Genomic DNA, 27,359 nt, shown 5'->3' with positions numbered 1-27,359 from the left:
TTATGTTTTTTTTCTCTGTCTGTCTATGTGTGTATGTGTTTCTCTTTGTTTTATATTATTGTTTTTCTTAATTGCCTGTTTGTTTTCTAAAGAGAGATAGAAGGTGGAGTTTGGTGGGTTGGGAGGATCAGGAAAAGATGAAGGAAGGGAACTATGATCAGAATATATTTTATGAAAAAATATTTTCCACTAAAAAAGCAGTTGCCGGCCACTCAGTTTTCTTTAAGGGTTTGACAACACAAAATGGACCTGGCAGGTTTTCTTTAAGAGACTGAAGGTGGCTATACATGCCTTTGATTCCAAAAATTGGGAGGCAGAGGGCAACTTGTTCTACACAATTAGTTCAAGGTCAGCTAAAGCTACAAAAAAGGCACAGTAAGTTGGAAGCTGGTAGAGAGATGACAGATGGATCTAGGAAGTAGGGGGAGAGGGTAAGTATGATCAAAATACATTGTGTGAAGCCCTCAATGAATTAATAAAAATATTAAATTAAAAACAAAACAGTGTCTAATTCTAGGGGCCACCACTAACCCAGAACTTAGAGGAGACTTGACCTAAAGGTACAACAATTTAGGAGTTTGAAAGACCAAAGAACTACTTAAGGGAAATAGGATTATTTAGCCATGAGAACAGAGGGAGAGAGGGAAAGAACAAGCAAGAAAGAGTGGCTGAAAGGCGATGTAATAACAGTTTTCAATTATGTGAATGGCTCTTGCATAGGGGCTTGTGACCAGCTGTTCTATGCCTCCACTGGGGAATGAACAAGAAGAAACAGGCTTAAGCAGCATGAAGAATTTAGGCTGTAACTCACACGGAAGAATTTCCTGGTGCTGAAAGTTGTTAAAGCATTAGTGTGAATTACCAAGGGAAGCAGTAGACTGTGCGCTTTCAAAATACTAGAGATTCTCTGGTGCTTAAAGGTTGGAAATTTCAACTTTCTTCCCAGCTCTTAAGATACAGGAGCCATCATTTTGCCTCTTTTAGAATTGCTCGCCAGTGCCAGCTGAAAGCACTGAAGATAAGATATGGGGGTTCACATTCTTATTCTGTTTCCATCTTTCATTTTTATAACAAAACTACTCTGTATCCCTATGGTATATTTTCTCTGCTTTTGTCTGGCAACAAAGAAGAAGGAATTAAAAAACAGGCAAGATTCTATAAAGATCTAACAGAACTAGAGTTAAATCCAAACTGAAATTGCATTTTGATCACAGAGAGAGAGAGAGACAGAGAGACAGAGAGACAGAGAGACAGAGAGACAGAGAGACAGAGAGACAGAGAGAAAGACAGAGACAGAGATGCATGACTGGGTACTAAATTGATGAGGCATTCTAAATTTAAAAAATAAAGGCAATCAATGGATTGAGGTGATTCTTACGGATTCCTTACATACATAAAGCCTCGGGCATTCTGTTTTGTCCATATCAAGGATGACTTTAGCTTCAACCTTAAATGCTGCTTTTAAGTAAACTATGCAAAAGGTAATCTATGCCCTGGGTTTTCTTTGATGGATGATGTTATTTTGTTTTTACACTTGTTTTTGACAATACCCCCCTTTTCCTCATTCATTGCATATGAATAAAAAAGGTGCCCTGGTTCCTTCCACTGTGATAAGAAGGGTTTGAAAGCATCTTGATTTTCCTTATCTCTTTGTCCTCATCTATCAGAACTGTCCAGGGCAGAATGGGGGAATTTGAGAATATAGCTTGGTTGGTAAAGGGCTTTTGTAGTATACAGAAAGCCTTGGTTCTGTCCAAAGCATCATATAACAAGGGTGCAGTGGTACACATCTGCATTTCCAGCATTCAGGAGGTGGAGGAAGGATGAGCAACCAGAAGGCAAGGTCATTCTTGGCCACATGCTGAGTTTCAGGAGACCAACCTGGAATATGTGAGACCCCATATTATCTTCAAACGAAAGAAAGAAATAAAAGGAAAAGAAAAAGAATAGATTTTAAGCATGAAAGTTAAGAGAAATGATTGGTTGTCATTAGTGTTATTTTGTCACAGCAGATTGGAGGGTGACTTTATGCAAGTGTCACTTTTTATACAAGTAAGTGAAAAAGCAGTTGGAAAAAAAAATCCTGATATCTAGAGTTTCTAACCAAAGTGTTTAACTACCAATATAAGAAATGGAAGAATATTAAATGGCAAGTTTGGAGGTAATGACTTGCTGAATTATCGAAGGACTGACTGGTTGCCGGCAGATCCCACTGACTACTGTCTTTTCTCTTAGGATAACAGCATCATTTGACGGTTAAAGAACAAATGCAACGGGGAGATTTCTCAGCAAACTACAACTTTCAGCTATCAAAATACACATATCTTATTTGTAAGGGAAGACAACTAGCATCTCTACTCTGAGGCTTATGGAAACCATGACAAAGCTTAACAAATCTAAACAGTCTATATAGAGAACACAGTCTATAAGAGTTTGTATCTAGTTCCTCTTGCAGTAACAAAGCTACCAAACGGGAATCAAGACTTGAATATCCATCCATTAACTTCTTTTCTTAAATTGACAGTTATTCAAGGGTAGGAACTTTGCTTCAGGGCCTTCTCTAAGAATTTGCAGATTTAATTGCTGGTAAGAATTAATTTCCAATGTGGTCACATTTTAAAATGGAAGACTTGTAAGAGCAGAATGAATTTAGAATGAAACCAACAACAGAAAAAATGGCCTCTTTATCTCAAAGCACAAAATACTTACACTACAAAGGTAATCTATGTAGGAGAGAACAAAATATGTTCACTCTCAAACTGCCCAAAATTTCCTTTTAAATAGGTTAGCATAAATGTCAGCTGGGCACAAACCTTAGTCCCAGCCTTTAAGAGATGGAGGCAAGAGAATGTGCAGTTCGCAGTTCAAGGTCATCTTGCTATATAGTGAGCCAGTTTAGGTTACATGAAACCGCTACTTAAAACACCAAACAAGCAAATGTCTCTCTGCCAGACTATCTGTAACAGTAACTCACAAAAAGGCTATCTGTAGATTTTTTTAGATTCCTTTAGATTGACTTAAGACATTAAGAATATATAAAATTCACACCGAGAGTTTTAGACAACTCTTCACAGGTGAGTAAGCCAGATTGTTTTGATCACTCCATGAGAGTGGAAAGAGGTTCTACCTGCATCCAGTAGACAGTAACCAGGATCCTGAAACATCTCATGATATACAGGCCAGCCTCCCACAAAAAGAATTACAATAATTATGGCCTTAAGCATCATAAGCATCAAGGTTGATAGCCATGATACACTTGTCAGAACTAAGAAGCCAATATGGTTCATCAGTAATAAGAGAAGAGCAGGCTTCCCTGAGAACCCTGCAGGGGAGCTAGCTGGAAGGCAGCTATCTCCTGTAAGACAGAAATTAGGGACCTGTGATGGGTCTGTTCAGCTCTTGCCTGGAAGAGAAATGCTGTATTCACTCACATACTGTGTACAGAGAGAATAGAAAAGACTGACAAGTAAAACGCTCCAGAACACGAGCTTGCAAGGATGCCTGCTAAAACTGTAGTCCCTGACTTGACAGCAAGTTGTTTCTCAAACAGGAACTCTATATTTGGGGGAGGAAAAGCAGCAGAAATTAATTTAATCATAGCAAATAAATATCCTAGGTCAGATAAGATGGATGGGCTGATACAGTTGTGTGCATACACGAACAGAGGTCAGAAGAATGACAGGAACATACACATAATGAATGCATATATGTGGATAGAATTCTTATTAAGAGAAAAGGACACATTTAGAGAAAACACTGTGGACAAACTATGTATTTTTTAAAGCCTGTTTTCCCTGACTATTCTATTTGCTATTTTCACTAGGAAGATGTTCTATTCATAAATCCAGATAATCATTTCAATATCTCTGCCACTGCGAACAGGCAACAACATGAACAGCCAACAACCAAACTTTGTGGTCCAGATTTTATGAAATATAACTGAACAGTCTATAGACAAGAATTTAAAATTACAGACTGCCTAGTCAGGGTCAGACAGGATAGGACAAGCAGTTCCTGACTGTTCTCTGAGCAACTTCTAAATCTACCATGGGCATCCAGTGGAATATTTTACGTAAGAGAGAAGTTGACACCAGCACTGAACATAAAAGGCAGAACAAGCACATTTGTAAAGAATATAAATGACTCGTCTTCCAAACTAGTTCAATTGTTAGGAAATATTGAATGAGTGATAAAGAACACCCCTATAAAACTACACAAAACCTGCATGCAGCAAATAAAACACAAAGAAAATGACAGTTTCACCCTCCTCAGACACAGATACTTGTGTTTCGCCTTTGGGTTGCTGAGGAAACTAGTGTAGGGACCCAAGGGATCATTTATTTCAGTTCCTACACAATGTTTTCCCACGTTTTACTCTTAGTGTGTAGGGACCCAAGGGATCATTTATTTCAGTTCCTACACAATGTTTTCCCATGTTTTACGCTTAGTGTGTAGGGACCCAAGGGATCATTTATTTCAGTTCCTACACAATGTTTTCCCATGTTTTACTCTTAGTGTGTGCTCCTTCTGTTCAGGAAACAGTCTGTTTTCATGTAAAAGGCCATAGTCTATGTACCCCACAACTTCCTTAGAAGAGTTATTACCCGGAAGATCAGGTAAGAATTTGCTGATAATGGTCAAGCTTTGAAATCAGGATAGTAATCTGTTTTCTTTTCTGCCTTTGTAACAGCATATAATCAAACAAACTTGGGGATAAGTAACCTTAAGATAATCTGTTTTAACTTTATGTTACAGATAAGAAAAGGCCCAAAGAGGCTAAAGAAATAGCTCAAGATTATCTATTATTTTAATATTAAGTGGATGCTTAAAGTGGTACTAAAGGAAAGGCGAAAGTAATGTTCTATGGCAGCATGAAGATTGATCTCCAAAATTCTTTAGAATCCTTTGATTCCTTAATTTGAGAGTCCTAGGCTGTGATAGCTACTAAAGCTGCTTTAAAGGAGATGTAAAAGTCCTTTAATTTGATATTGAATCATCGGCTCATCTATTGAAAGGCATATTGATAATAATTTAGCATGCAAGTGAGTTCCCCCAAACACTGTGATGAATACATAGTTACATATCTTCTGATCTCTTTCTTACTCATTTCTGGTTTTATCAATACATGCTCTTTACACCATTAGATGTCATGGCATATATGAGCTGCACAGACTCACAGGTATGACTCAACATATACTCTGAAGTAGAAAATGGGTGGTGGAGAGGGTGGAGCAGAAATACCCGTGACCTTTTCAGTCCTCATTAACACACAATTTCAGTTATGTGGTTGGTCTTTACCAACTTATTCTTTCTAGAAAAGAGTCTGTTAACATGGAAATATTTATATCCCCACACGGAGAAAAAATTGATTGTTGCGTTGCCATTTTACGTAATGCTATAGCAAAAAAATAATATCCAAAAGTAGTTCAGATATGAGAAGCACCATTTGTACGTTTATGTTAATGCCTAAGGAAATATTGGGGTGGAGAGATGAAAGCTCTTCTTTATGTAAGAAAACCAAGCAGTACACTCACAAAGAACATTAGAATTAGAAAATCATATTATGCCACCACTAATAGAATAACTGGATTACATAAGGAACACCAAAGGGTGTTAAGGATAGCCACAAAGTCTCAAAATATCAAAAAAAAAAAATGCTTTCAAATGACAAAGGGAAAGGGAGTACTTTGACAATAAAAATACATGCCAATATCAATATGATTAGGTTTACTCATAAGAACAGAGTTAAAATTCATTCCTCCTGATGTAGGAAGAACACAGCAGCACCATTTCTACAATCTTCAGATAAAAAGAAAAACAAAACAGAAAACCTTAAAGTTGAAACATAATGAAGAAGAGAAATCCGGAACACAAATATTCGTAAGAAAGCTGGTCTGGGAGCTGGAGAGGTAGCTCAGCAATTAAGAGCACTGGCTGCTCTTCTGGGGATCTAATTTTGGTTCCCAGTACCCACAAGGTGGCTCACAATCATCTACAACACCAGTTCTGGAGACTATGACCCCTTCTTCTGGCCTCCAGAGGTACTGCATACATGTGTTCACAAACATACAAGCATGCAAAATGCTCATACAAATAAAATAAGTCAAATTTCTTTAAAAAAACTGGTCTATACCAATTCAAAACTGCCAATCTTATGAAAGAAAACTGGAAAACCATGTATAATAAAAAGCTAAGGGACCGTGATGGCTAACCTGGGTTATCAACTTGACTATAGCTGGAGCTGACCAGAACCCAAGCAGCTGAGCACACCTGAGAAGGATTTCCTTAATTGGCTCAGTTAAGATGAGAAGCCATACCCTGAATCTGGATCATCTGAGGTCAGAAGATCCACTCCAAATCTGGGCCACACCTTTTTGTAATGGTCCACATAAAAGGACGTAGAAGAAGGAGGCTTTAGTGTTTTTTGTTTTTTTTTTTTTTTTTTTTTTTTTTTTTTGCCTGCCTGCCTGCCTGCCTGCCCTCGCATTAGCTGGTAAGTTCATCTATCCTGGTGCTGAGGTTTTATATGCATGGAAACCTATATCCAGCTTCATGGAATGAACAACAAGTGGATTCTTCACCTTTCCTTGAGAGACAGCCATTGTCGGACTAGACTGACCACAGCCTGTAGAGCACTCTAATAAATCCCATATATAGCAAATGTAAGGCAAAAGTCTTGATTGGATCTTGAAAATAAACAGGTAGATATAAGGAACACTCCAGAACAAAAGGAAATTTTCAATGTGGACTTTGATGGATGGATTACTAACCTGATTTAAATTGTGTACATGACAGCAAGTATCACTACTTATGTTTCCAGTGATAAACATGGGAACATATAAAATTGCTAAGGGCTAGACTCATGTGTTCTTCTTTCCTTGACTTGAGGGAATGTGAATTATGGAAAACATATGTATAGTACAATAATTAGGTTTGTATTATGATGCCTCTTTTCTTTTAAATGGTACATGATAAAGCGTGTTTATGCACATGCATACTTACATACAGCACACAGCGGGCTCTAAGAGCAGTAAATACGTATACAACAAATAACTAGTGGTTATAGGGCTGCATAGCATAAACGGTTGTTCATTATTCCACTACTGACTTGGTGGTTGAGATATTTCTAAAATAAAATAATGGCTGGGAACCATCATTTCCCTCAAGTCATTCCTTCCTGAAGAAGGGCAAGATAGAAGGATGGGAGAAAGAATTTTTAACACGCATAAGGAGGAAGTTCAAATGGTCTTAACATAAATGACATAAAGTAGGAAAATCTCAAGACCTCAGAAACCAGGAACCTAACACAAAACTTTCTCTTCTCTCATTATGGTCCCTAGAACACTCTCTTATACACTGTCTAGATGTGGTCTTCTGGGATTCTAAGTGTGAATTTCTGGTCATGAAAATGAGTTCTCGCACAAAATTTGTATCTTGTTTGATACAGAGATGGAAAGGTCAAGACTTGTGTTGAAACAAGAAGGAAAAGGCTTCCCATAACTGCTGTCTTGGGTAAAAATGAAGCATTTTATTTAAAGTTGTGAAGATAATGAGCAGGTTGGAGGCCAGCAGTCACGGCTCTAAATATTCATCAGGACTCTGCATCACCCATTAAAGATAAAAATCAGGCCAAACAATAACACGTGGTGATTATCCACTCTCCATTTCCATGTTCAAGGACACCTCTCGTGACCTCAAGCTCTCCACTCCACCTGACTAATAACCAATTAACACCCTGGCCTTAGAGAACAATTTGAAGTCTATGCAAATCCTTTCATATACTCAGTGTGGGGAACTTATGATAGAGTGCTCCTACTTAAGAGAAACTTTTACTTATGTGGAGAAGTGCACATCTACCCATAATGCAAGGGAACATACTTCATGAAGTATAGAGCAGAATAATTTATTCAATCATGCACTTTAGAAAGTTAACTCTTCCACTGCTGCCTCCTCTGCTTATTTAAAGGCCAGTTGAGTAAAAAGCAAAATTAGAGAAATTAAATGCAGAGACACAGTTTCCGTAGATTGGACAGGAACATGGTGGCAATAAAGCAGAAGGAGTTTTAAAACTGCTCAGTGTCTTGATTGTCATGGGGGCGACACGACTTTATGTATTTGTCTAAACTCAGAACTGAACGTCAAGCAGTAAATGTTACTATGCCAAATAAAACGTACCCCTGAAAGAAAGGCAAGACAAAAAAAAAACTGTGTGTGTGTGACATGTATGCATGTGTGTTCAAGGGCTTTGCATGAGGAAGGCTTTGCCAGAGGAAGACTTCAGGCTCTATCAGTTTTTGAGACAGAGTATTTCGCTAAGCCTTTGGCTCAATGAACTTGAAGCTCAACTCCTACCTGGGTAGAAAACCCTAGCAATCCTCCTACCTAAATGAACCCTCAGCTATAGACACATGTAGCCACGCACTCCTTTTACATGGCTGCTTGACATGCAAACTTAGGCCTTTATGCTTGTACAGCAAGCATTTCTAACCACCAAGTCATTCCCCCAGCCCAGAAATCCTGTTAAATATTATCATAAAATATTATCAAAAGGGTGCCTCAATGGCTTGGCAGGTAAGGGCACTTGCTGCAGTGTAACGCATCCTGAGCACCTGAGTTTCCTCTTCACACCTGACATGATGGAAGGAGAGAACCAGCACATACATGAGCTAGCGTGTGGACACACATGTGCATGCATGCACATACCACACACACACACATGTACACACATCACATCACATAAACATACAGACACACAAATAAGTAAATGTTTTTAAAGTTTTCAAAGGTATTCCCAGGCCACCCAGAGCTATATAGTAAAATCTTGTGGGTTTTTTTGTTTTGTTTTGTTTTTTGTTTTTTTGAGACAGTATTTCTCTGTGTAGTTTTGGTGCCTGTCCTGAAACGTGTTCTTCTATACCAGAGTGGCCTCGAACTCAGAGATCTGCCTGCCTCTGCCTCCTGAGTGCTGGGATTTAAGACCCACACCACCCTACCTGGTTGAAATCTTTTTTAAAAAAAAATCCAAATGTAAGTGAAATAAGAAGTGTAGCTGTCTGATAAATAAGTTAAGATAGGCTGAAGAGAATTGGATAAATATATAAAAATCTTTCAAGAGTACGTTTATACTCTTTTCATCTGAAATAATCTTAAAAAAGAACTTTCTGTTAAAAAATTCAGTGGTTAATATTGGGTAAAAAGAGGGTGGCAAATTTTAAACTTATTTATTTTTTAGTTTCCATGATTGTGGAGGATAAGTTTATTAGCACAAATTAGCATGAACTGTGAACTGACAAAAACAATCCAGAATATTCATGCAATAAAAACATATTTAAAGCAAGAATTGGGCATTGGATTTCATCCATGAGGCCTTTGGTGAAGCCACAGCAAAAGAAGAAAGTAAGCGAAAAACCCAACACCTGTACCTTTCTTTTCTTCCTTCTCATTCTTAGAAAAACTGAGGTGGAGATGCTAATTTGTGATGAAACGTGCCCTCCACAATAGGTAGGCTACCTCAATGGATATGAGTACGCAGTCCTCAGTCTGACAAAGGCGGCGGAACAAGAATGTCTATAGAACCCAAAGGAAGCTTCAGAAAACTAGGATTGCTTGATGTTATTGAAGGAATGAAAATATAAAATGTGATAAATTGCCTTGGGAATTGATATCTAATCAGGGAAAAGTCTCCTAGCATGCCATTTTACATCTGCACAGAAGCAATCTTAGCTTCAAATTGAGTCCACAGATGCTTAGGTATAGGTATGGTGAACTGCTAATCCTGACATGATATTCTCATGTCACAAGACACTCAAGGTAATCATAGCTAATGCTCAGCCTAGTAGGTGCCCACCACAACTAAATAATTTACCCCTGCTGACTCATTTCATTCCCACAAGTCCGCTAAGATGTCAGGAGCCAGAGAGGGTAAGAAATGTGTCTGTGCAAATCTGGCCCACAGAAGATTTCACATCTCAAACTTCATTGTTTACATACTTAATCACCCTGACACTCACAATCCCAAAGATCCTTGCAAGACTTTTAGCATATGAGATACACACACATACTTAGTTTTAACAGTTGAGGCTGTAATTCATTCTCTTCTTTCTATTTGTTCTATATTACACAAAGATGATTTTCATTTTGTCATATGAATATAAAAATTCAGAATATAAATGAAACAGCAATTCATTCTTCTTGAATGTATGAATACAGCAGGAGGCAGAAAGCAGATGTAGAGTAAACAGATTTTGACACTCTAGCACTTGTAGTTGAAGCATATTGAATATAAAGTTGGTGTACACAAGTCTATCTAAATAATAAAGTCATTAAAGTGTTTAGAGAAGAAAATACTACAAAGCCTATCATAGTGGAGGAAGGAAGTACTTCCCAGGGTAATGCCAAATGCTATTTGCTGATACATGATTCTTTTATGATGTCACTGAAGAGTTTTGGGGCCTAAAAGCAATATTTGGTTTTATTTAAAAACAGACAAAGTCTTTTGGCATGCAGGTATACATGCAGACAGAACACTGTATATATAATAAATAAATAGAATCTTTAACCCCCCCCCCAAAAAAACAAAACAGACAGGGCACAAATAAATGAAATTACAGTTTTACAAAAACCAGCTATATGTAGGTGACTGCCTGTGGGTATTTGCATGTGAGGGCAGATACCAGTGGAGCCCAGAAAAGAATGATGTATCTTCTGGAGCTTGAGATACAGGCAGCCGTGGGCTGTTCAGCGCGGATGCTGGGAACCACACCTAGCTTCTCTGCAAGAGCAGTATGTACTCTTATCCACTGAATCATGTATTTAGCCCCCAAATTAGAGTATTTATAATAAAGGTGTATGTGTTAAGGGAGGGATTGAACATCATTCCTTCTTCTGAAAAAGGCAAGATGGGGATAACCCAAAGGTTCTTTCAGGCAGACTGTGACTCATTGCCACCATAAGATTGACTTTATTATAGCCTGTAAAGATCACTTTCGATTTCAATGGCCTATTGTCTAGGGAATATGAAAGAGGAACACCGTGATCAACATTAGTTCACGCTGTATCACAAAACAGTCAAGTTTCAATACTTTATCATCATTATCAAAATGAGTCAACTTCCCAGTGAATAGGTAGCAGCAGTGTGCCGGTAGCTTGACTTAGTGTTACCGAAGACACCACAAACATCTTGAATAAGCTGTTTCAATAGCCACAAGCATGGTTTTATTTTCACAAATTTGTGTGTGCTGGGAGGGGGTTGGGGCAGTAACAAGCATCATGGCAAGCATGTGGAAGTCAGAAGACAACTTTGTGGAATCAACTCCCTCCCTCCACCTTCATGTGCGTTGCATTCCTAGCTTTCAACTCAAGCTGCCAGGCTTTTGTGCCAGGCTTTTTCCTCAGCGGCCCTCCACCTTATCTTTTGAGATTGAGCCTCTCACTGAATCTGCAGCTCGCCAATTCAGCGAAGCCATCTGGCCGGCAAGATCAAGAGAGCTGCCTTTCTCTGCCCCCTTGGCACCAGGATTACTGACACATGCTGCCACACCTGGATTTTTATACGCATGCAAGGGATCCAAACACGGATCTCCATGCTTGCAGAGTAAATACTTTATCAACGGAACTATTCTCACAGACTCCATTTATTTATTTATTTATTTTGAGACAGTCTTGCTACATAACCCAGGATGGTCTCTAACTCACTCTATAGCCCGGGTTAGCCTCAAATATATAGTAATCCTTCTGTTTCAGTCTCCTGCATATTGGCATTATAGGTGTGTGCTACCATACAGGACTTACACTTAGTTTTAAATTGACAGTTTATTTTTTTTAAACTTAGATCTGAGGGGTGACTTTCTTTCCATCTTTGTAAGCTTATAGTGGGGATGCATAGAACTGAAGAAACCTTCAGAAGATCATCCAAAGCATGGGGTCCATGAAAATTTACCTCTCTTCCTGCCACAAAGAGACCATGGACCAGAAGTTTCTAACTGTATCCACACAGGAGAGAGAAGTTTTCTATGCGGTAACAAGAAACAAAGGAAACAGAAGCACTACTGTTTAAAGTCAACATCCACAGTGCAGAAAAGAGAGGCAGGTACTCCACTGGCTCCTCACGCTAGCAGAAATAGCACCCTGTGTGCACAAGCCTGCTGAAGGAGCAAGTCGAGCCGGTTCCCAAGGTCTTATGCTTCAGAGGACAGAGGGCATTTTCACTGCTGCTATCTTTCCCTATGGCAAACACTGTATTTTCATGGCAATTGCACAATGACAGGCAAGGTGACCACCAGAGCACCTGGTTGAGGAAAAGCAATCCAGGGCCAGGACACAGATTCTAAAGTCAACATTCACAATGTGGCCATTCAACCCAACGAGAAATGATTACAAATTAAGAGGCTTCCCATATATGAATAGAATAAGCCATACCAGCAGCCCATTCTACTATAAAAATCGAGTTCAATACTTGACCTAACCCCTCCCCAACTCTTCTTATCTGTCTCTTTTTCCTATGTAACACCTTTTATTTTACCCAGAACCCAGGACAAACATGATGAAATATTTGTTGTTTGCCCTTGAGAGTAGGCTGGAAAAAAGTGTCTGAAAGAACATATTGGGGAAAGAGGTGGGAGGTATAGATGAGAATCCAACCATTCCAGAGTTGACAGAGGTTAAAGGCAGAGAAAAGTTGTTCAAACATAAAACCAAAAACCTCCAAAGCCTGCCCACTGTATTCTCCCCAAAGGACTGCAAGATTTCAATGAGTAAATTCATTTGAATAAGTACAAAATTTTGTAAGTAACAATAATAATGCTGTTACTTATAATCATGCTAAATACAAACAATGAGGTATGGCTGTTCTAAGGTAGCAAAAGAAATGTTTCAAAGCAGTGGTTATGGAAATACATTAGGAAACACCTGAGGGCTAAAATAAAGAAGCTGAAATCTCTCTAGCAGAAAATGGAAATCCACTGGAGACCGTTAATGATAGTTGTCATGTGGTAATATTTAAAGTACGTAAAAGGACATTCAGATCAAAGGCAGGCACTGCAGTGTGGTCCTTAGGCTTCCTAGGAGAAACATGCAATGATGTGCCCAAGCAATGAGTGGGCTGTGAAACAAGGTAAGGATTGCCATGGAAAGGAATCAAAGGAAGCACTTTAGTCATTGGCTTGCTTTCCTTCGTTCCTTCATTCCTTCCTTCTTTTCTTTCCTTCCTTCCCTCTGCCTGCCTTCCTTGCTTGCTTTCGTTCAAAATTATAAATGCTCAAAGAAGGAAATTCAGAGAAAAAAGCAAGGAGCAAATAAAAAGCCTCTTGTTATCACTGGGAATCACTTGGTCAATTTCTTCCTAATCTAACAAAAGAGGTTTCCAGGAGCTTGCTGGCTAACACAGAGGCATTCACTCAATATGCAAGATGGACTGAGTTCAAATGCTGATGCTGAGAAGAGGGTTGCTTTTACAAAGATGGCAAGGAAGCAAGTAAGAGAGATTGAGTTCTGGAGAAGGGGCAATTAGCAAAAGAAGAGGTGGGATAGACTGGCCTCCTCGCCAGGGAAAGCAGAGCTTTAGTTCAACAGCCTCTGTCCTCACAGCCAAATTCAAGTAGAGAAGTTACAGTAAGAGGGGTAATGGCTGCCCAGTGTGTCAGTACAGAGAGGTGATGGGAAACTCTGAGCATAGCTCTCTGCAACAGGGACCATCACACAATAGAGACAGTTGACAATGCCTCTATAATCTGATCTTTTCTTTTAACCTAAGATACAATATATAGGTACACATATGTGTGATGTGGGATTCTTCTTTGTATGCTTTGATTACCATTAATGAATAAAGAAAGCTGGCTTGGGCCTATAGCTGGGCAGAACAGAGGTAAGCGGGAAAAACTAAACTGAATGCTGTAAGAAAGAAGGCAGAGTCAAGAGACACCATGTAGCTGTCACCACTGGAACCTTGTCGGTAAGCAACAGCCACATGACAATATACAGATTAATAGAAATGGGTTGAATTAATATGTAAGAGTTAGACAATAATAAGCTAGAGCTAATGGGCTAAGCAGTGATTTAATTAGTACAGTTTCGGCATGGTAATTTTGGGGCTGAACAGCTGGGAGGGAACAAACAAGTAGCCTCCTACTACATATGTGAACATGTGTGCATGCACTTCACAACTCAAACTCAAAAGGTAAAAAGTAAATGGAATTTCACTAGAAGACAAAGATTAGTGGGAAATTTATAGTACTGCATGCTGCTGTATAAGTAAATTAAAAAAATCTATATTATGTTGTTGCTAAAATTCATTATATGAAAGTTATTAATATTGATATTCTAGAATAGATATTATTACAGCAACATGTACAAAGATTTCATAATGATAGTATTTTCATGCTTTGGAATGATGAAAAATGCAATTATATCCTATAACTATTTTACAACCAACCTGCCAATATTTTGGTAAAATAATTCCAATATATCTCATTTTATAGTAAGTGGGTTTATTCTCTGCACATTCAATCATATTGCCAATTAAGTCTTAAATATTCAAACTGCTTTACCATCGAAATAGTGACAGCATTCTTCCTAGAAAGCTGCCTAGAATTTTCTCCAGTTTATGGGAAAAGACTTCAATTTTATAAATCTTAGCCACTGTGAATGAGATTAGAATGATTGAGAAACCTCACATAAGAAAAACAGCTTGTAGCATTTAAAAATACATAAGAACACAGTGAATACAGTGGTCCTGCAAATATCTTATTCCACTAATTCTGGTGGCATTACAACTAGAAAGAGTTGTTGAAGAAAAGCCATCTGTTAATATGAGTCAAAAGACAGAAAAAATATTTCTATTCTTGAATCTGATCAACTGATTCAAAGGAATCTGTTTCAAAGGAAAGAAAATGGACCGGGGAGGATGGGAAGCATGAAGACTCAGCTGAGCTCAGAACTCTCGAGCCTACAGAAGGTGAGGCACCAGAGAATGTATCTGCAGTCTTGCTGCTCCTCCAACACAAGGAAAGGCAGAGAGAGACAGAAGAGTCCCTGAAAGTTTGAGGGCCAGCTAGCCAGGCACATAGAGTAGCAAAAAGCAAGAGACCCTTTCTGAACAAGATGGAAGGTCAGGATTGATGCTCGAGGTTGTCCTCTGTGGTCACATGTCCACATTTACACCGTGAACACATACATACACACACATGCATGTACACACACAGGCATGTGCACACACAGAGAGACACACACACACAGAGTGGGGGAACAAGGGAGAGAGGCAGAGAGAGAGAAAGAGATTTTTAAAAGAACAAGACTAAACACATGAAGACGTTCATTATAATACCACCTAGCAGGACTACTACTTTATTTACCAAAAATAGAAACAGCCTACCCGTATGTATGCCATAACAGAATGCTCAGGCACTGAGAAGGAGAACAGAAGAGGAAGGACAGAGGGGGCAGGAAAAGGCAGGATGAGCAAGAGAAGCAGTGTGCTGAGCATGCAATAATCACTAGAAGAGTGTAAACCTTAGATATTACTATAGGACTGTAAGAAGGGCTCTCTCTCTCACTCTCTCTCTCTATGTGTGTGTGTGCAAACATGCGCATGTGTGGCACAAGGAATGGATTGGTGGTAGAACACTTGCTCAGTCTCATACACACACAGGTAAAAATTAAAAAGATGAGTAACTTACAAATTGGAAGCAGCTCCTGACGCTTGGCTCTATGTTACTGCCTCCAAAGGAGGCAACTTCACCCAGTTGTCTTGGGATTTGAATAGAATCATGCAGAAGAAGACCCAGCCTACGCTGGTCACAAAAGCCAGTTGAACTTGCCACTTGCTTGAAAAGGTCTATAAAAGAGAAGATGAGAACCATGAAAATCAAAACAGTGGAACAAGTGGACGTAAGCAGAACCCAATGGCCAATTCAACACAAGTACTTATTCTCAGGTATGGCCAATATTCCCACAGACTCAGTGTTTTGTTTTTTATCTTTATTGTGTGTGTGTTCTAATGTAATACAAGATGACTTTAAACTTGCTATCAAGTTGAAGATAACCTTGAACTTCTTATTCTCCTGACTCCACCTCCTGAGAGCTAAGATTATAGGCGTGTGGTTTTATATGATGCAAGGGACTGAAGGCATAACTTTCTCCATGTTAGATTGAGAGATTATGGCTAATTTAGGGTAATCAGAACATATGCCTACATATATTATATAAAAATTTAAATAAACTACAGTCCTGCAAAGGGTGAGTTTACATGTATTACTTTTTTATTTCATTTATTTCTATGTGGAGTGTGGGTCACATATATGAAGGCACATACGTGCAAGTCAAGGAAAAGTTGCAGGAGTCAGTTCTCTCCCTCTACCTTATGGATCCTGGAGGTAAAATTCAGCATTAGGCATAGCGGCAAGTGCCTTTATCTGCTGAGCCATCTTGCCGGCTTACGTGCACTTTTAAAAGTTACATTTTATTGATTTATCATGAATGCATGCATTTAGAGTATGTGGAGTTCAGGGGGTAACTTACAGGAATCGGTTCTCTCCTTCTATCATATGGATCTTGAGGATGGAACTTGGGTTGTATCTTCACTCAATGACCCATCGCATCAGACCCCAAATGTATTCTTAGTAACTTAGTAACTTGCTTTTTCAAAGCAAAACACAATCCTTTGGTAACTATTATGCATATATGACATGAATACTACCATGGATACTTTTTAATCAAGAGTCATATAATTAGCCAAAAACATGTGAGCATCAGATATCAAAATATGTAACAAAATCATGAGTTTTTAAAGAGTCATAAGTCCCTTCAGCTTCAAAGAGATTGGCATGTTTGCTTACATACGATGCTGTGCTCATGTGTAACTAGCTCCTATCATACTAAGTTATTGTTGATTTCCTATGTCTGCCTTACTATTTCTGTATTTGTTTGGGGGAAGAAAGGGTTTCAGTAGGTAGTCAAGGATGACCTTGAACTTATAAACAATGAGTGACAGCAAGAAGTTAGGGAGAAACCACTCCTATGTCTTTTTCAAAGACAATAAACCTAACTTACAATAAGTTGTTATAATATTCAAAAAGTAAAAGCACTCAGAAATATTGTTTGTATCCCAAATAATGTTAAAGGGTCCAAAAAAAAAAACCATTATTCAGGTTTGGTTGGGGGTTGTTTTATTTTATGCTGTTTAGTTCGTAGGGAAGGAAAATTCCCATGGAAACCATATAAAAGTGAGCACTACAGTGGTTTGCATATAGTATGATTTACTCTACAAAACTGAGAACTACAACACAGCCTGGCTTTGGAGAAATGCCATGTCTTTTGTCTCCTGCCCATCTTTACAGCCAGCATACTGCTTCATCTACGTAGGACTAGTTCTTAGATGAAAGCCAGAACAGGCTAGATTCGTTCAAATTCCTCCTGAAAAGGCTTCTTACAAGCATTTCCAGAGGCAAACGTACACAGTCCTTTAGAGTGAGAATGGATGGTAATTTGGGCACCCAAACTATGAGTCCTTTAACATTTGCCTTTTATTTAGATTTACGGTTTTTATGTAAAAGATTCTAATAGCCAATCAAAAAGAAAATTCTAGAGGGTGCTACTTACCTTCTAAGAAATAGAAGGCTAGCCATCCCTCAAACAGTAAAATGTTAGTCACGTCACAGAATTGAATGTGTCAGTACAGTTTGCAGTAAGATGATTATAAAATATACAATGTGTTTTGAACACAAATGCCAGATAGTATTATTTAAGTGGGAATCCAAAAAGACACAGGAAAAGCAGGGATTAAACCTTCACATTTCTTTTCCTGACTTACACAAAGGGGTTAGGAAATCAGACTTTATCCCCTTGGAACATGTGTTTTACTAAGACACAGACAATGTAACAGAAAATAATACTTGGGCTGGCAAAGCTAATCCTCATTCTCATTCAGTGTAATGTCTGACAGGGAAGAGCACAACCCAAATTTTATGACCCTTTAAAAGCAGTTCTACATCTGAAGTGACAAACCTGCCATGAAATAAGAATGGTACATCATTTTCCATCTAGAATGGGAGTAATTAGGCAATATCAATGAAGAAAATACAGAGTTCATACGTAAGACTTACATCTGTACTTGTCTTCCAAGTGTGCTTTACACAGAGAAATGATGCCAGTTTTAAAAGACAGGACACGGATCCTCCCTGTTCGTGCCCTATTATGAAGAATCAAACCAGAAAACAAAACAGTTACTGGCGCTCCAATACAGTGTAGAAGTTCCTAGTTAAGGAGCAAAAAGGCCTTGGATACAGAAGCTCTATAGGCCAGTGTCTGATTAATGTTGTTAAAAACTTATCTGAGTTCATTATCTATTTGCCTCGTGACCTAGAAGGCAATGGGAAAGTTCTATGAACCAAATTAATGAATATCTACCCAATTCTCAACTCTTAAAAGCCCTTACTTGACCTGTCAAAACAGCTCTACATAAAATCAGGATAGAATTCCCTTCCACTCACCTACAGAGAGCCTCCTTGGTTGAGTAAGAGGGAAAAATTATCACTGTGTACTTGGCAGTTCTGGTTACTAGAGCAAACTGTCGATTTTGGTTGTTAAAGCCAAAAACAGTTTCTAGCAAGTAACTCTTCCCTGCTTAGCATGCCTGGAATTTCATCAAGTAACTGCTTACTAAGAAGATGAGTCATCACTTCAGGTCACACAACACAAAATATAAAACATGAATATTTATAGCCAATGAAATCATGGCATACACTATCAGAAATCATCCCAATGCATGCCCTATAAGGCAAACTTATCAAGTAACCTACTCCCAAATGAACATTCTGATATGGCTATGCTTGAAACATTAGGAAGCGAAATAAAGCATTCCACACAAAAATGTACTAACACAAAAATTTACCCAGGGGGTAACAAAGAAAAAAATAGAATGAACAAACAGATTTCCATTTTGTAGCAAATGTTTTTGAACAGCTTTTTGGCTTTTTGTTTGATTTTGGAAAGTAATTATATCTCAGATTTTGGTATGTTTGTTGGTCAATATGCTCAATTTTCAATTAGTACAACTTATCATATCTCTCATTTAAAGAAAAATACTAGACTCAAATGCTTTAATGAAATTCCTGTCACTGCAAAAAAATTATCTGTTTTTCTATTAGAAAAAAGCAAATCAAAGCTTGACAGGCAAACTTTATATAGCAGTTTAAGTCTTTGGGCACTTAAAATGATCTTCAAATCATTTTCAGGTAGGTTGAATGAAATTCTACACTCAGATTCCATTCACATCTCATCTACAAAGAAAATGATGCCAAAAATATGAGGGAATACCCGAAAATAAACTGTGATCAAAACAAATGTAAATGTAATCCACAATTAAAATCTGATATGTTCAAGAACCAAGTAGATAAGTATATGCATTTAATAGTCAGACGGTCCTGAAAATTAAAAAGTGAATACAAAATGGCAAAGATAACAGTATGTATGCATATTAAAAGGAGATGATAGAAGCATAGAACAGAGGGAGAAGGCAGTTTGACATGCAATGCCTTTAAGAAATCTTTCCCAGATCTCCAAATGGGAGTATGTACTTGTTGATATGTGAAATGAGGCGTGCAACAATTCTGGGGCCTTAGAGGAATTCAGTGAAAAATCAAGGCCAATGCGCGATTGTGTTCATTAGGCTGCAGACAGAAATGAGAACTGGAGCTGTGTCCTGCGTGCAATCCAAATGACTGCTCTCTAACTAACAGAGGTTGATGAATGGACGTGCCAAAGAGCAGCTCTGTAAAACGTGATGAATACACAAAACAATGACAATCTTGCTTGGTTTCAGGAGCTAAGTCTGCTGTACTTGAGCTTAATTTCACTTTGGGTGACTCATCTATGTACCGCCTCCATAACTGGTTGACATATGTGCTACAGCAATTCTGAGCTGACGACAGCTGTGCCAGCATCTCCAGGAGCACCATCATCCCTGCCAATGAGATGGCACATTCCAAAATGGATGGAAGAACTCCAAAACCCAGGTGAGAAAAGGAAGGAACCGTAGCTACCTGATAACTCGCTCTACTGAAAAAAAATGGCTTATCTCAGATTATGGTTAGATTCTGATCTGAGAGCCATCTGCATTTCAACTCTTTTTTTTTTCCTCTCAGAGAGTCTCACTATGTAGTCCTGGCTGTCCTGAAACTCACACTGTGGAGACCAGGCTGGCCTCAAACTTACAAAGAGTTGCCTGCCTCTGCCTCTGGGATTAGAGACATTTATTCCCATTCATTTAATCTGCATTCAGCTCTTACTGCTACCATAACAAATGCTTCAAGTCATAGGCAGAAACGATTTATCCCTGGGAGAAGACATCCATATCTGAGACACTACTATAATAACAATACTGTCATCCCTGTGTAAGTAAGGTCCGCTCTTGCCATACATACGTATCATAAACATTGAGAAGCCAGTTGAGACACATATCCACACAGAGAGGGACGTTGACCAAGTTGTTGTGCTCTTGCTCCAGACGATCATAAATAGTAGTCAAACAGTTAATGATCTGCAGGATATCCATGGGCTGGTCATTTTGCTTGAGGTTGTGCTGGTCCAAGGCATCACATGCAGCTGACAGGCTCAAGAGATCCACTACGAAAACACACATAAACACAAATGACCCAAGATATAGAACTTCATTTCATTGCTTTTCCTTTGCAGATGCTGGTTGAGTTGTTTCCTATCCTTTAGTAAACGCCAAATCCAATTTCTACCCTGTTTCAAAGCTATTCTGTTTTCATCACTCTTCTTTGAATTTGATCTGGTTTTATCAGTATTCACAATCTGAAGTTGTTTTCCAATCTCACTGGCATAGGATGAACATACAAACTTACACAATTCCCTTCTCTGGAATAGCAGCAACCATCTGAGTGTTAGAGGGATCAGACTTCTGAGTCAATAGTCATTTCTAAGTAGGAAAAAAAAACCAAACGTGTTGCCCTAGAGATTTTGAAAGAGACACTCACTGATGGTCCTTTCCCTTATTAGAGATCAAATAGATGACTTAATATGGTTAGGGGGGTGTAAACTCAATTTCTGGCTATGCATTTATAATGAGAAAGCATTTTCCCTTTAAAAGAGATAACTCAGCTCTCTTCGTTGCCTTAACACCAGGTGAAAAAATAACCAATTTCACAAAAATTTTCTATAGGCAAACTGTATGATCTATTCATATTTCAAGCCTAAGGCTAATTTATTTCTCCTTTCACCTCCAAAGTGCATTTTACAATGTCCTTTTTCTCGACACTTATAAAAAATTTTAAGGCTAGGGGAGATTCCCTTGATCTGGGGTAGTATTTAATCGTATGCCAAAAGAAAAAATTAACCAGAGTGGATTTCCATCAGCAAATCACTAGCATTATTCCCGAGTGTCATGAAAAGACGCTTTTCTCTAAAGCCAATTTATTAGCCAAATTGAAAATGCAACACTGGTGTTTTTGTAACCACCTGGTACACCGAAGCTATGCTCAGAAGTGTCAGTCCTTTGAGACAAAGAATCAATGATAATTAAGTGCCTCTCTCACACACCTAAGGGGAAGAGGAGGCACTGCAACTGTAAATATAACTTCAAATGAAATACACAATAAGCAATTTCTTTCAGTAAATAGTTTTTCCAATAATATAAGAAAGGCAAACATAAATCAATAACACATTTTCCTAGTTACAGGAAGTAAGTTCAAATTAAATATTACAAAAATAGTGGTTAATACATATGCAGCAACATACTGGCTCTCTTAAAAAGGGGAAAGAATTTTGCGTCAAGTTTCCCTAGAATCATGAAGAGATGATGGCAGAGGCAAGAGATAAGTTCCACTATTTTTCACTCCCATAAAGAAAACTCTGTGCTCTCATGCCATGGGCCAGTTTCCCTAAAATATCCTGGGCTAACATTCCTCTTACTCACTTACAGATTGTATTTTGCCAAGGATGGAACTCACGATCGCACATGACCCTACTGCAGCCTGTTTTGATTTAACATACGGCAATGTTCTGCTTACAACCATCTTTTGCTTAACGTCAGGGGAACGTTTTGGAGGAAAAAAAAAAAAAACATCAGCAGGTGATTTAATCATTGAGTGAACATCACCGAATATAGCTACACAAATTAAGAAGTCTACTATATTTCTAGGCTGCATCGTATTATGGGATCACTGTCAGTGACTAGCCCAAGCATCCTTAGACAATGCTCCACTGTACTCTAAAAAGAAAGAAATGATCCTCCTTAATGAAATCCGAGACTGTGTACACGTGGAAGTAGGAAACTGGCAGACTGCAAGACGTATTTGGAAGTCAGGTGGGCAAAACAACGAAGAAAAAAATGAGTGTGCAAGCAGGCAGGAGGCTATCCGAACAGGGAGATGAAATGGGGACTCCTCAGGAGGCAGAAGGGAGCTACAGCGACATAGTACTCAGATTTTTATCATCTCTTTTGTCTGCCTGACTTCCTGAGAGCACAGCTGCTGAAGTGCAGGTCATGGAAACTGTCAGAAAGGTAGCATGGCAGCTTTGTTATTGGAAGGGTGGAGTAGATTTCTTCCATATACCAAAATTTCTAACGTATTTCTTTATATATTGATGAAACACTATGGGGCCTGTGAAGTGCTTTTATTATTTCCTTTTTTATTATGATATACTTTAATAATTATAAATACTTTGCTTTTGATTTAAATATATAAGAACAGTGAGGATTTTTCCACTCACTTTTGATGACGTATAGAATGAACCCACTTGATGATAAAAAGCAAACAGTGAAATGGCCTGAATTTCATTTTATTGGACCTAATCTCAACACAGGTGACTAGGTAGGCAACACACACAACAGAAAATTTAGAGTAAAAATAGCTCCGGGGGGAGTGAGGCAATTGCTTGCAAATAACAGGAGCAGAAGATGGCACAGGAGAGAAATATTGTGTGGTGTTCTCTGCTAAAACCGGATGCGGTGAAATACAAGACCAATCCATCACAGAATATGGGAGAACACAATTCCCCAAACAAATATAGCAAATAGAAAAACAGAATTTTGTTTCCACGGAACAATATTTAAAAGCCTCCTATTTAAGCAGACAAAGACCAGGCAACAGACCAGCAAACAGGTGAAGCAAGAGATAAGGGCAACTGAAACCTCTCTCTCTCTCTCTCTCTCTCTCTCTCTCTCTCTCTCTCTCACACACACACACACACACACACACAATGTTCAAACCAAGCCTATTAAAGAATACATGGAAGTTATTTTGGTGAAACTTTAAACAAAACGATGAGCTTTCTCCCAAACCTCAGTAAACAACCAGCAGATGGTTTTGTGAAGATATCCTTTTTCTTGAAGCTAACACTTTCCATTATATTAATATATAATATAATTTTAAATAAGTGTACACATGCTCAAAAGTGTGTGTGCGTGCACACGTGTTTGCACATGTAAGAGTACTTGCTGCTCTTGAAGATTAACTGGATTCAGTTCCCAGAACCCACATAGATGGTGACTCATAACCATCATAACTTCAGGGATCTGATGTCCCCTTCTGATCTCCATGGTCACCAGGTCCACATGTGGTGCACATATATACATGCAGGCAAAATGTTTATACAAATAAAATAAAATAAAATAAAATGTGTTAAAAATGTTTTCTTTCAAAAATGCTTTAAACATTTTTTAAACTTATCTTTAATTATGTGTATGTGTGTGGATATATATGTGGGGATGTGCATTTGAGTGCAGATGGCCAATGAAGCCAGGAGCTGCAGTTATATATGGTTGTAAGCTACCCAATATGGATGCTGAAACTTGGGTCCACTACAAGAACAGTATGTGCTCTTAACCACTAAGCCATCTTTCCAGCTTCTTCAAAAATACTTTAATGGAAAAAGAAGTTATAGCTTCGATGTCATTGAAGACTAGGACTATGTGGTGGTGTATTCTTTATGCCTGAGTGGATAGAGAGAGGAGAGAAATGACTCCTTTCCAAGGGACATATTTACCACTCAGAAGAGGATCTGGTTAAGCCTAGACATTCCTTCTAGGTTCAGACATCAGTTACATCAGTTACATCTTGCCATTGGCCAAAGGGGTCTCCTCGTCCCCCCAAACATCAAAACTATCTCTATAATCTAATGACAAAGTCCTATTATTGATGACAGAACTTTCTTATGTCATCAAGCATACATGTCAGAAGTGAGAATGTTTACAAGATTCATAACCCAGTCTTACTAAAATATTCCTAAGGCAATATTTATAAAGAAAGGGTAGTGATATAGAATCACTCCTTCCAAGTCTCAGGAATCATTGCAGAAGACGGTACAGAAAGATTATCAAAAGCCAAAGGCAACATGTGCTGGAACACAACAAGACAGCTGCACGTATGAATTTAAAGATTGTGACTGCACACACCAAAACTGTGCAAGCTCAACCCAGACCCAATCCCAGCCTGGAGAGAAGACTTGGCTACACAGTGTCACTCCTGGTTACAGAATCAATGGCAATGGTTAGCTGTGGGAGAGGGAGAGACAGGCTTCTCTTGGTGTAACCCTTCGTAGTTGACCACAGTCCAGTGGAAGACCACACAATCAACAATATTTGGGCAGCACAAATTGTGCTTGAAGAGTTTCAAAAAAAAAAAAAAAAACTAAAAGGAAAGGAAAGCAAAACAATGAAGCACACAACACACAATGTTTCATGAGGAAAAAAAGATGGGTACACCTGGGAAGAAGTGAAGAGGGGAAGTAAAGATGTTCAACACCAGTAAAAAAAAACCCTGAAACTCTGAAAGAAATAATATTTTAAAGAGACTTATAAAAAATGGGAGCTGGACTAGGAATACCTGGCCAGCTAGAGTTTACTCATAAGTAGCAAAGTTTAACTGATGGAAACGATGTTCTGATCCTAATATAAGAATAATACTTTGAGGATATCCAATTCCAGAAGGAAGGACAAATATGGAAAGGTGCCTAGAATCATGGGCAAATAAAACCACTGATAACTGGATAATAGAGCCTACAAAGGGCCCTTTGATATTACAAGAACTGGGCACCAAACACCTCTTTCTCTGTTGTGCAACTCAAGGACATCAGAGGGACCACAATACTTTCCCTAGAAGATAGATGGATATTATCACATCAAAATACTTTCCCTAGAAGATAGATGGATATTATCACAAGATAATTATCTTCAAGATATTTTAAATTCTGATATAACAGAGATATGCCTTTTAAACTACATGAGAAGAAATGTGGACATATTATATTATTAATATATTATACATATTATTATACTTGGGAGCCCTTGATGTGAGTCAGCGAATGACTCAGGATATATATCTTGCTTACATTAATTCTATTTGCGTTGTAGCTTGCTGTAGCAATAAACTATAGTATATAAGCCATGTTATCGTGGGCTCTGTGAGTCTTCTTTACCAACCTAACCCTGCCTAATGCCCTCTTTAGCCATCTTTAGTGCTCTATTAGAAGGTAAGGTCCATTTACCTAGAAGAAAGCACATTTTTCACTTTGTCTTAGTGAAAGCAAATCCAGAAGTTTTAGCTTTAATCAGACAACTCTATACTGTATGACTGTAATTTAGGATCAGGTTTCTGAGCAGTGGCAAATTATTCTCCATTTCTCGTTGCATGGAAAATACTTGTCACATTTATCAACTGTCATATATTTAGCCCTGTGGTTTGGGCTCTCTCCAATCCCCTACACACTAATAAACTAAATATATTTGCTTTGTTAGTATATTTTTACTTCTGCTCTTGCAAGTTGGCTATCCTTTAGATGATAGAAGATGCACACTTATAGAGTGTCATAAGAACCACGGGAGAAGAAAGGAAAAGCTACATCATCTTCTTCATACTTCCCCAGGCTATCGACCACACGAACCAGCTTATAAATACTTCACACCAAGACTTTCAATTTTTCTCTGCTGCTCTATCAACTTTAACTTTTGTTTACACTACACAGAAAATCACCTATAGATGCACACAACATAAAAATGATTATAAACTGGGGGCATTGTAAGCCGATGGTGATACTCATAACTTAAGTAGCAAATTCTCTGTAGTAGATAAAATGTATTATTTGGTTTCCTGTAATATTGAAGTTTGATAGAGAAGTATTTATTTATTTATTTTAAAGATCAGTTGCCTCATAGAGATGGCTAAGTATGTTCTCTAAGGGATCGGAAATTCGATCTCTTCACTGCCATCAAGAAATCACTGACAAACACACACACACACACACAAAAGAAATCACTGAGATAACATCACTAATTTCTGTTAATGTAAGACGCAGTAGAAATAGAAATTGATAGGAAAAACTAGTCAGGGCAAGTTTCATTTGCTTAGTCCATGGACAATAGCTCTTTATCAAGCTTTTGCAGGCACAGAAATAAAAAAAAAGGAGCTAGAAGATAAACCTAAGCAAATACAAAATTTGGAGGAAGCTCTTAAATCACCTATTGAAAACTCACTAAGGAATTGGACCACACATGTTCTTCAAAAGTAAATGGATTGCCAAAACTTCTCGCTCTGTTCTCACTGCACATGGGGCCATAGTCTGCATGGTATTATCCATGCATTCTTAAGAATTCAGTACCTAATTTAGATAAATACACTCTAATTTTGCTATCCTTGAGTTTTTTTCAAATCAGAGTGAAGATCTGAAAAGAAATGCTGAGAATTTCAACTCTGCTTAAAAGTGAAAATTTAACCAAATCATCTTACATTCAGAGTTAAGATTTATTACAAGGTTATCACCTTAAATGGCTAACACGGTTTTTTTTGTTTTTTTTTTTTTGTTTTTTTTTTTTACAATATCCAACTCCTCCATGTTCCCAATGTTTACTAAAATTTTGACTATACTGAAAAGAAAGACAATGAATAGAATTCTTCTCTTTCACCATAAAAATGAATAATGTTCAAATGATTCCAGGCAGCGCTTGAAAAGGATAACAGTCATAAGACATTAGAGAAATTTCTATCTAGTCTGTTTCTGAGTTTTGTCATAGTATAACCTGGAACAGCTGGTTACCTCTTTTGAACTTTTGGGATCTTACAGGAATATTCTATAGCACTTTATAATAACCAGTTCATAATTCTCCTTTTTATCAAAGGCGAGCAGTACCTCTGGGATGGGGCAAGGTCAAAAGAAGAAAAAAAGACAGAAGACTTTCTCTATTCAGCCCCTTGACTCCACCCCAGCCCAAACTCCTTTGTGCCTGGTATGATTCATTAACCAAGTCCCCAAGGAAATCCTAGGCATGGGGAGCCTTTTAGTAGCTACTTAAACTTGGCAGCTATGCACCAGAAAATGATAACTTTGGGCTATATGCTCTTAAGGCAATG

At 38.2% G+C, this 27,359-nt stretch overlaps 1 protein-coding gene across 6 annotated transcripts in view; it reads right to left on the bottom strand.

The window, feature by feature from the left end:
* The window catches only part of Dmd (dystrophin), a 2,258,623-nt gene that overhangs the window by 70,516 nt on the left and 2,160,748 nt on the right, over positions 1-27,359 (bottom strand). For all 6 annotated transcript variants that reach the window (XM_057760244.1, XM_057760245.1, XM_057760248.1 and 3 more), the window contains 3 exons: positions 20,415-20,616; positions 18,096-18,181; positions 15,672-15,829 (listed from right to left, as the gene is read on the bottom strand). In XM_057760244.1, the coding sequence (XP_057616227.1) occupies positions 15,672-15,829; positions 18,096-18,181; positions 20,415-20,616 (446 nt within the window). The remainder of the gene's footprint in view (positions 1-15,671; positions 15,830-18,095; positions 18,182-20,414; positions 20,617-27,359) is intronic.

Source organism: Chionomys nivalis, chromosome X, assembly GCF_950005125.1.
Source record: "Chionomys nivalis chromosome X, mChiNiv1.1, whole genome shotgun sequence".
NCBI classification, from domain to species: domain Eukaryota; kingdom Metazoa; phylum Chordata; class Mammalia; order Rodentia; family Cricetidae; genus Chionomys; species Chionomys nivalis.
This window is presented reverse-complemented; position numbering and strand designations above follow the sequence as displayed.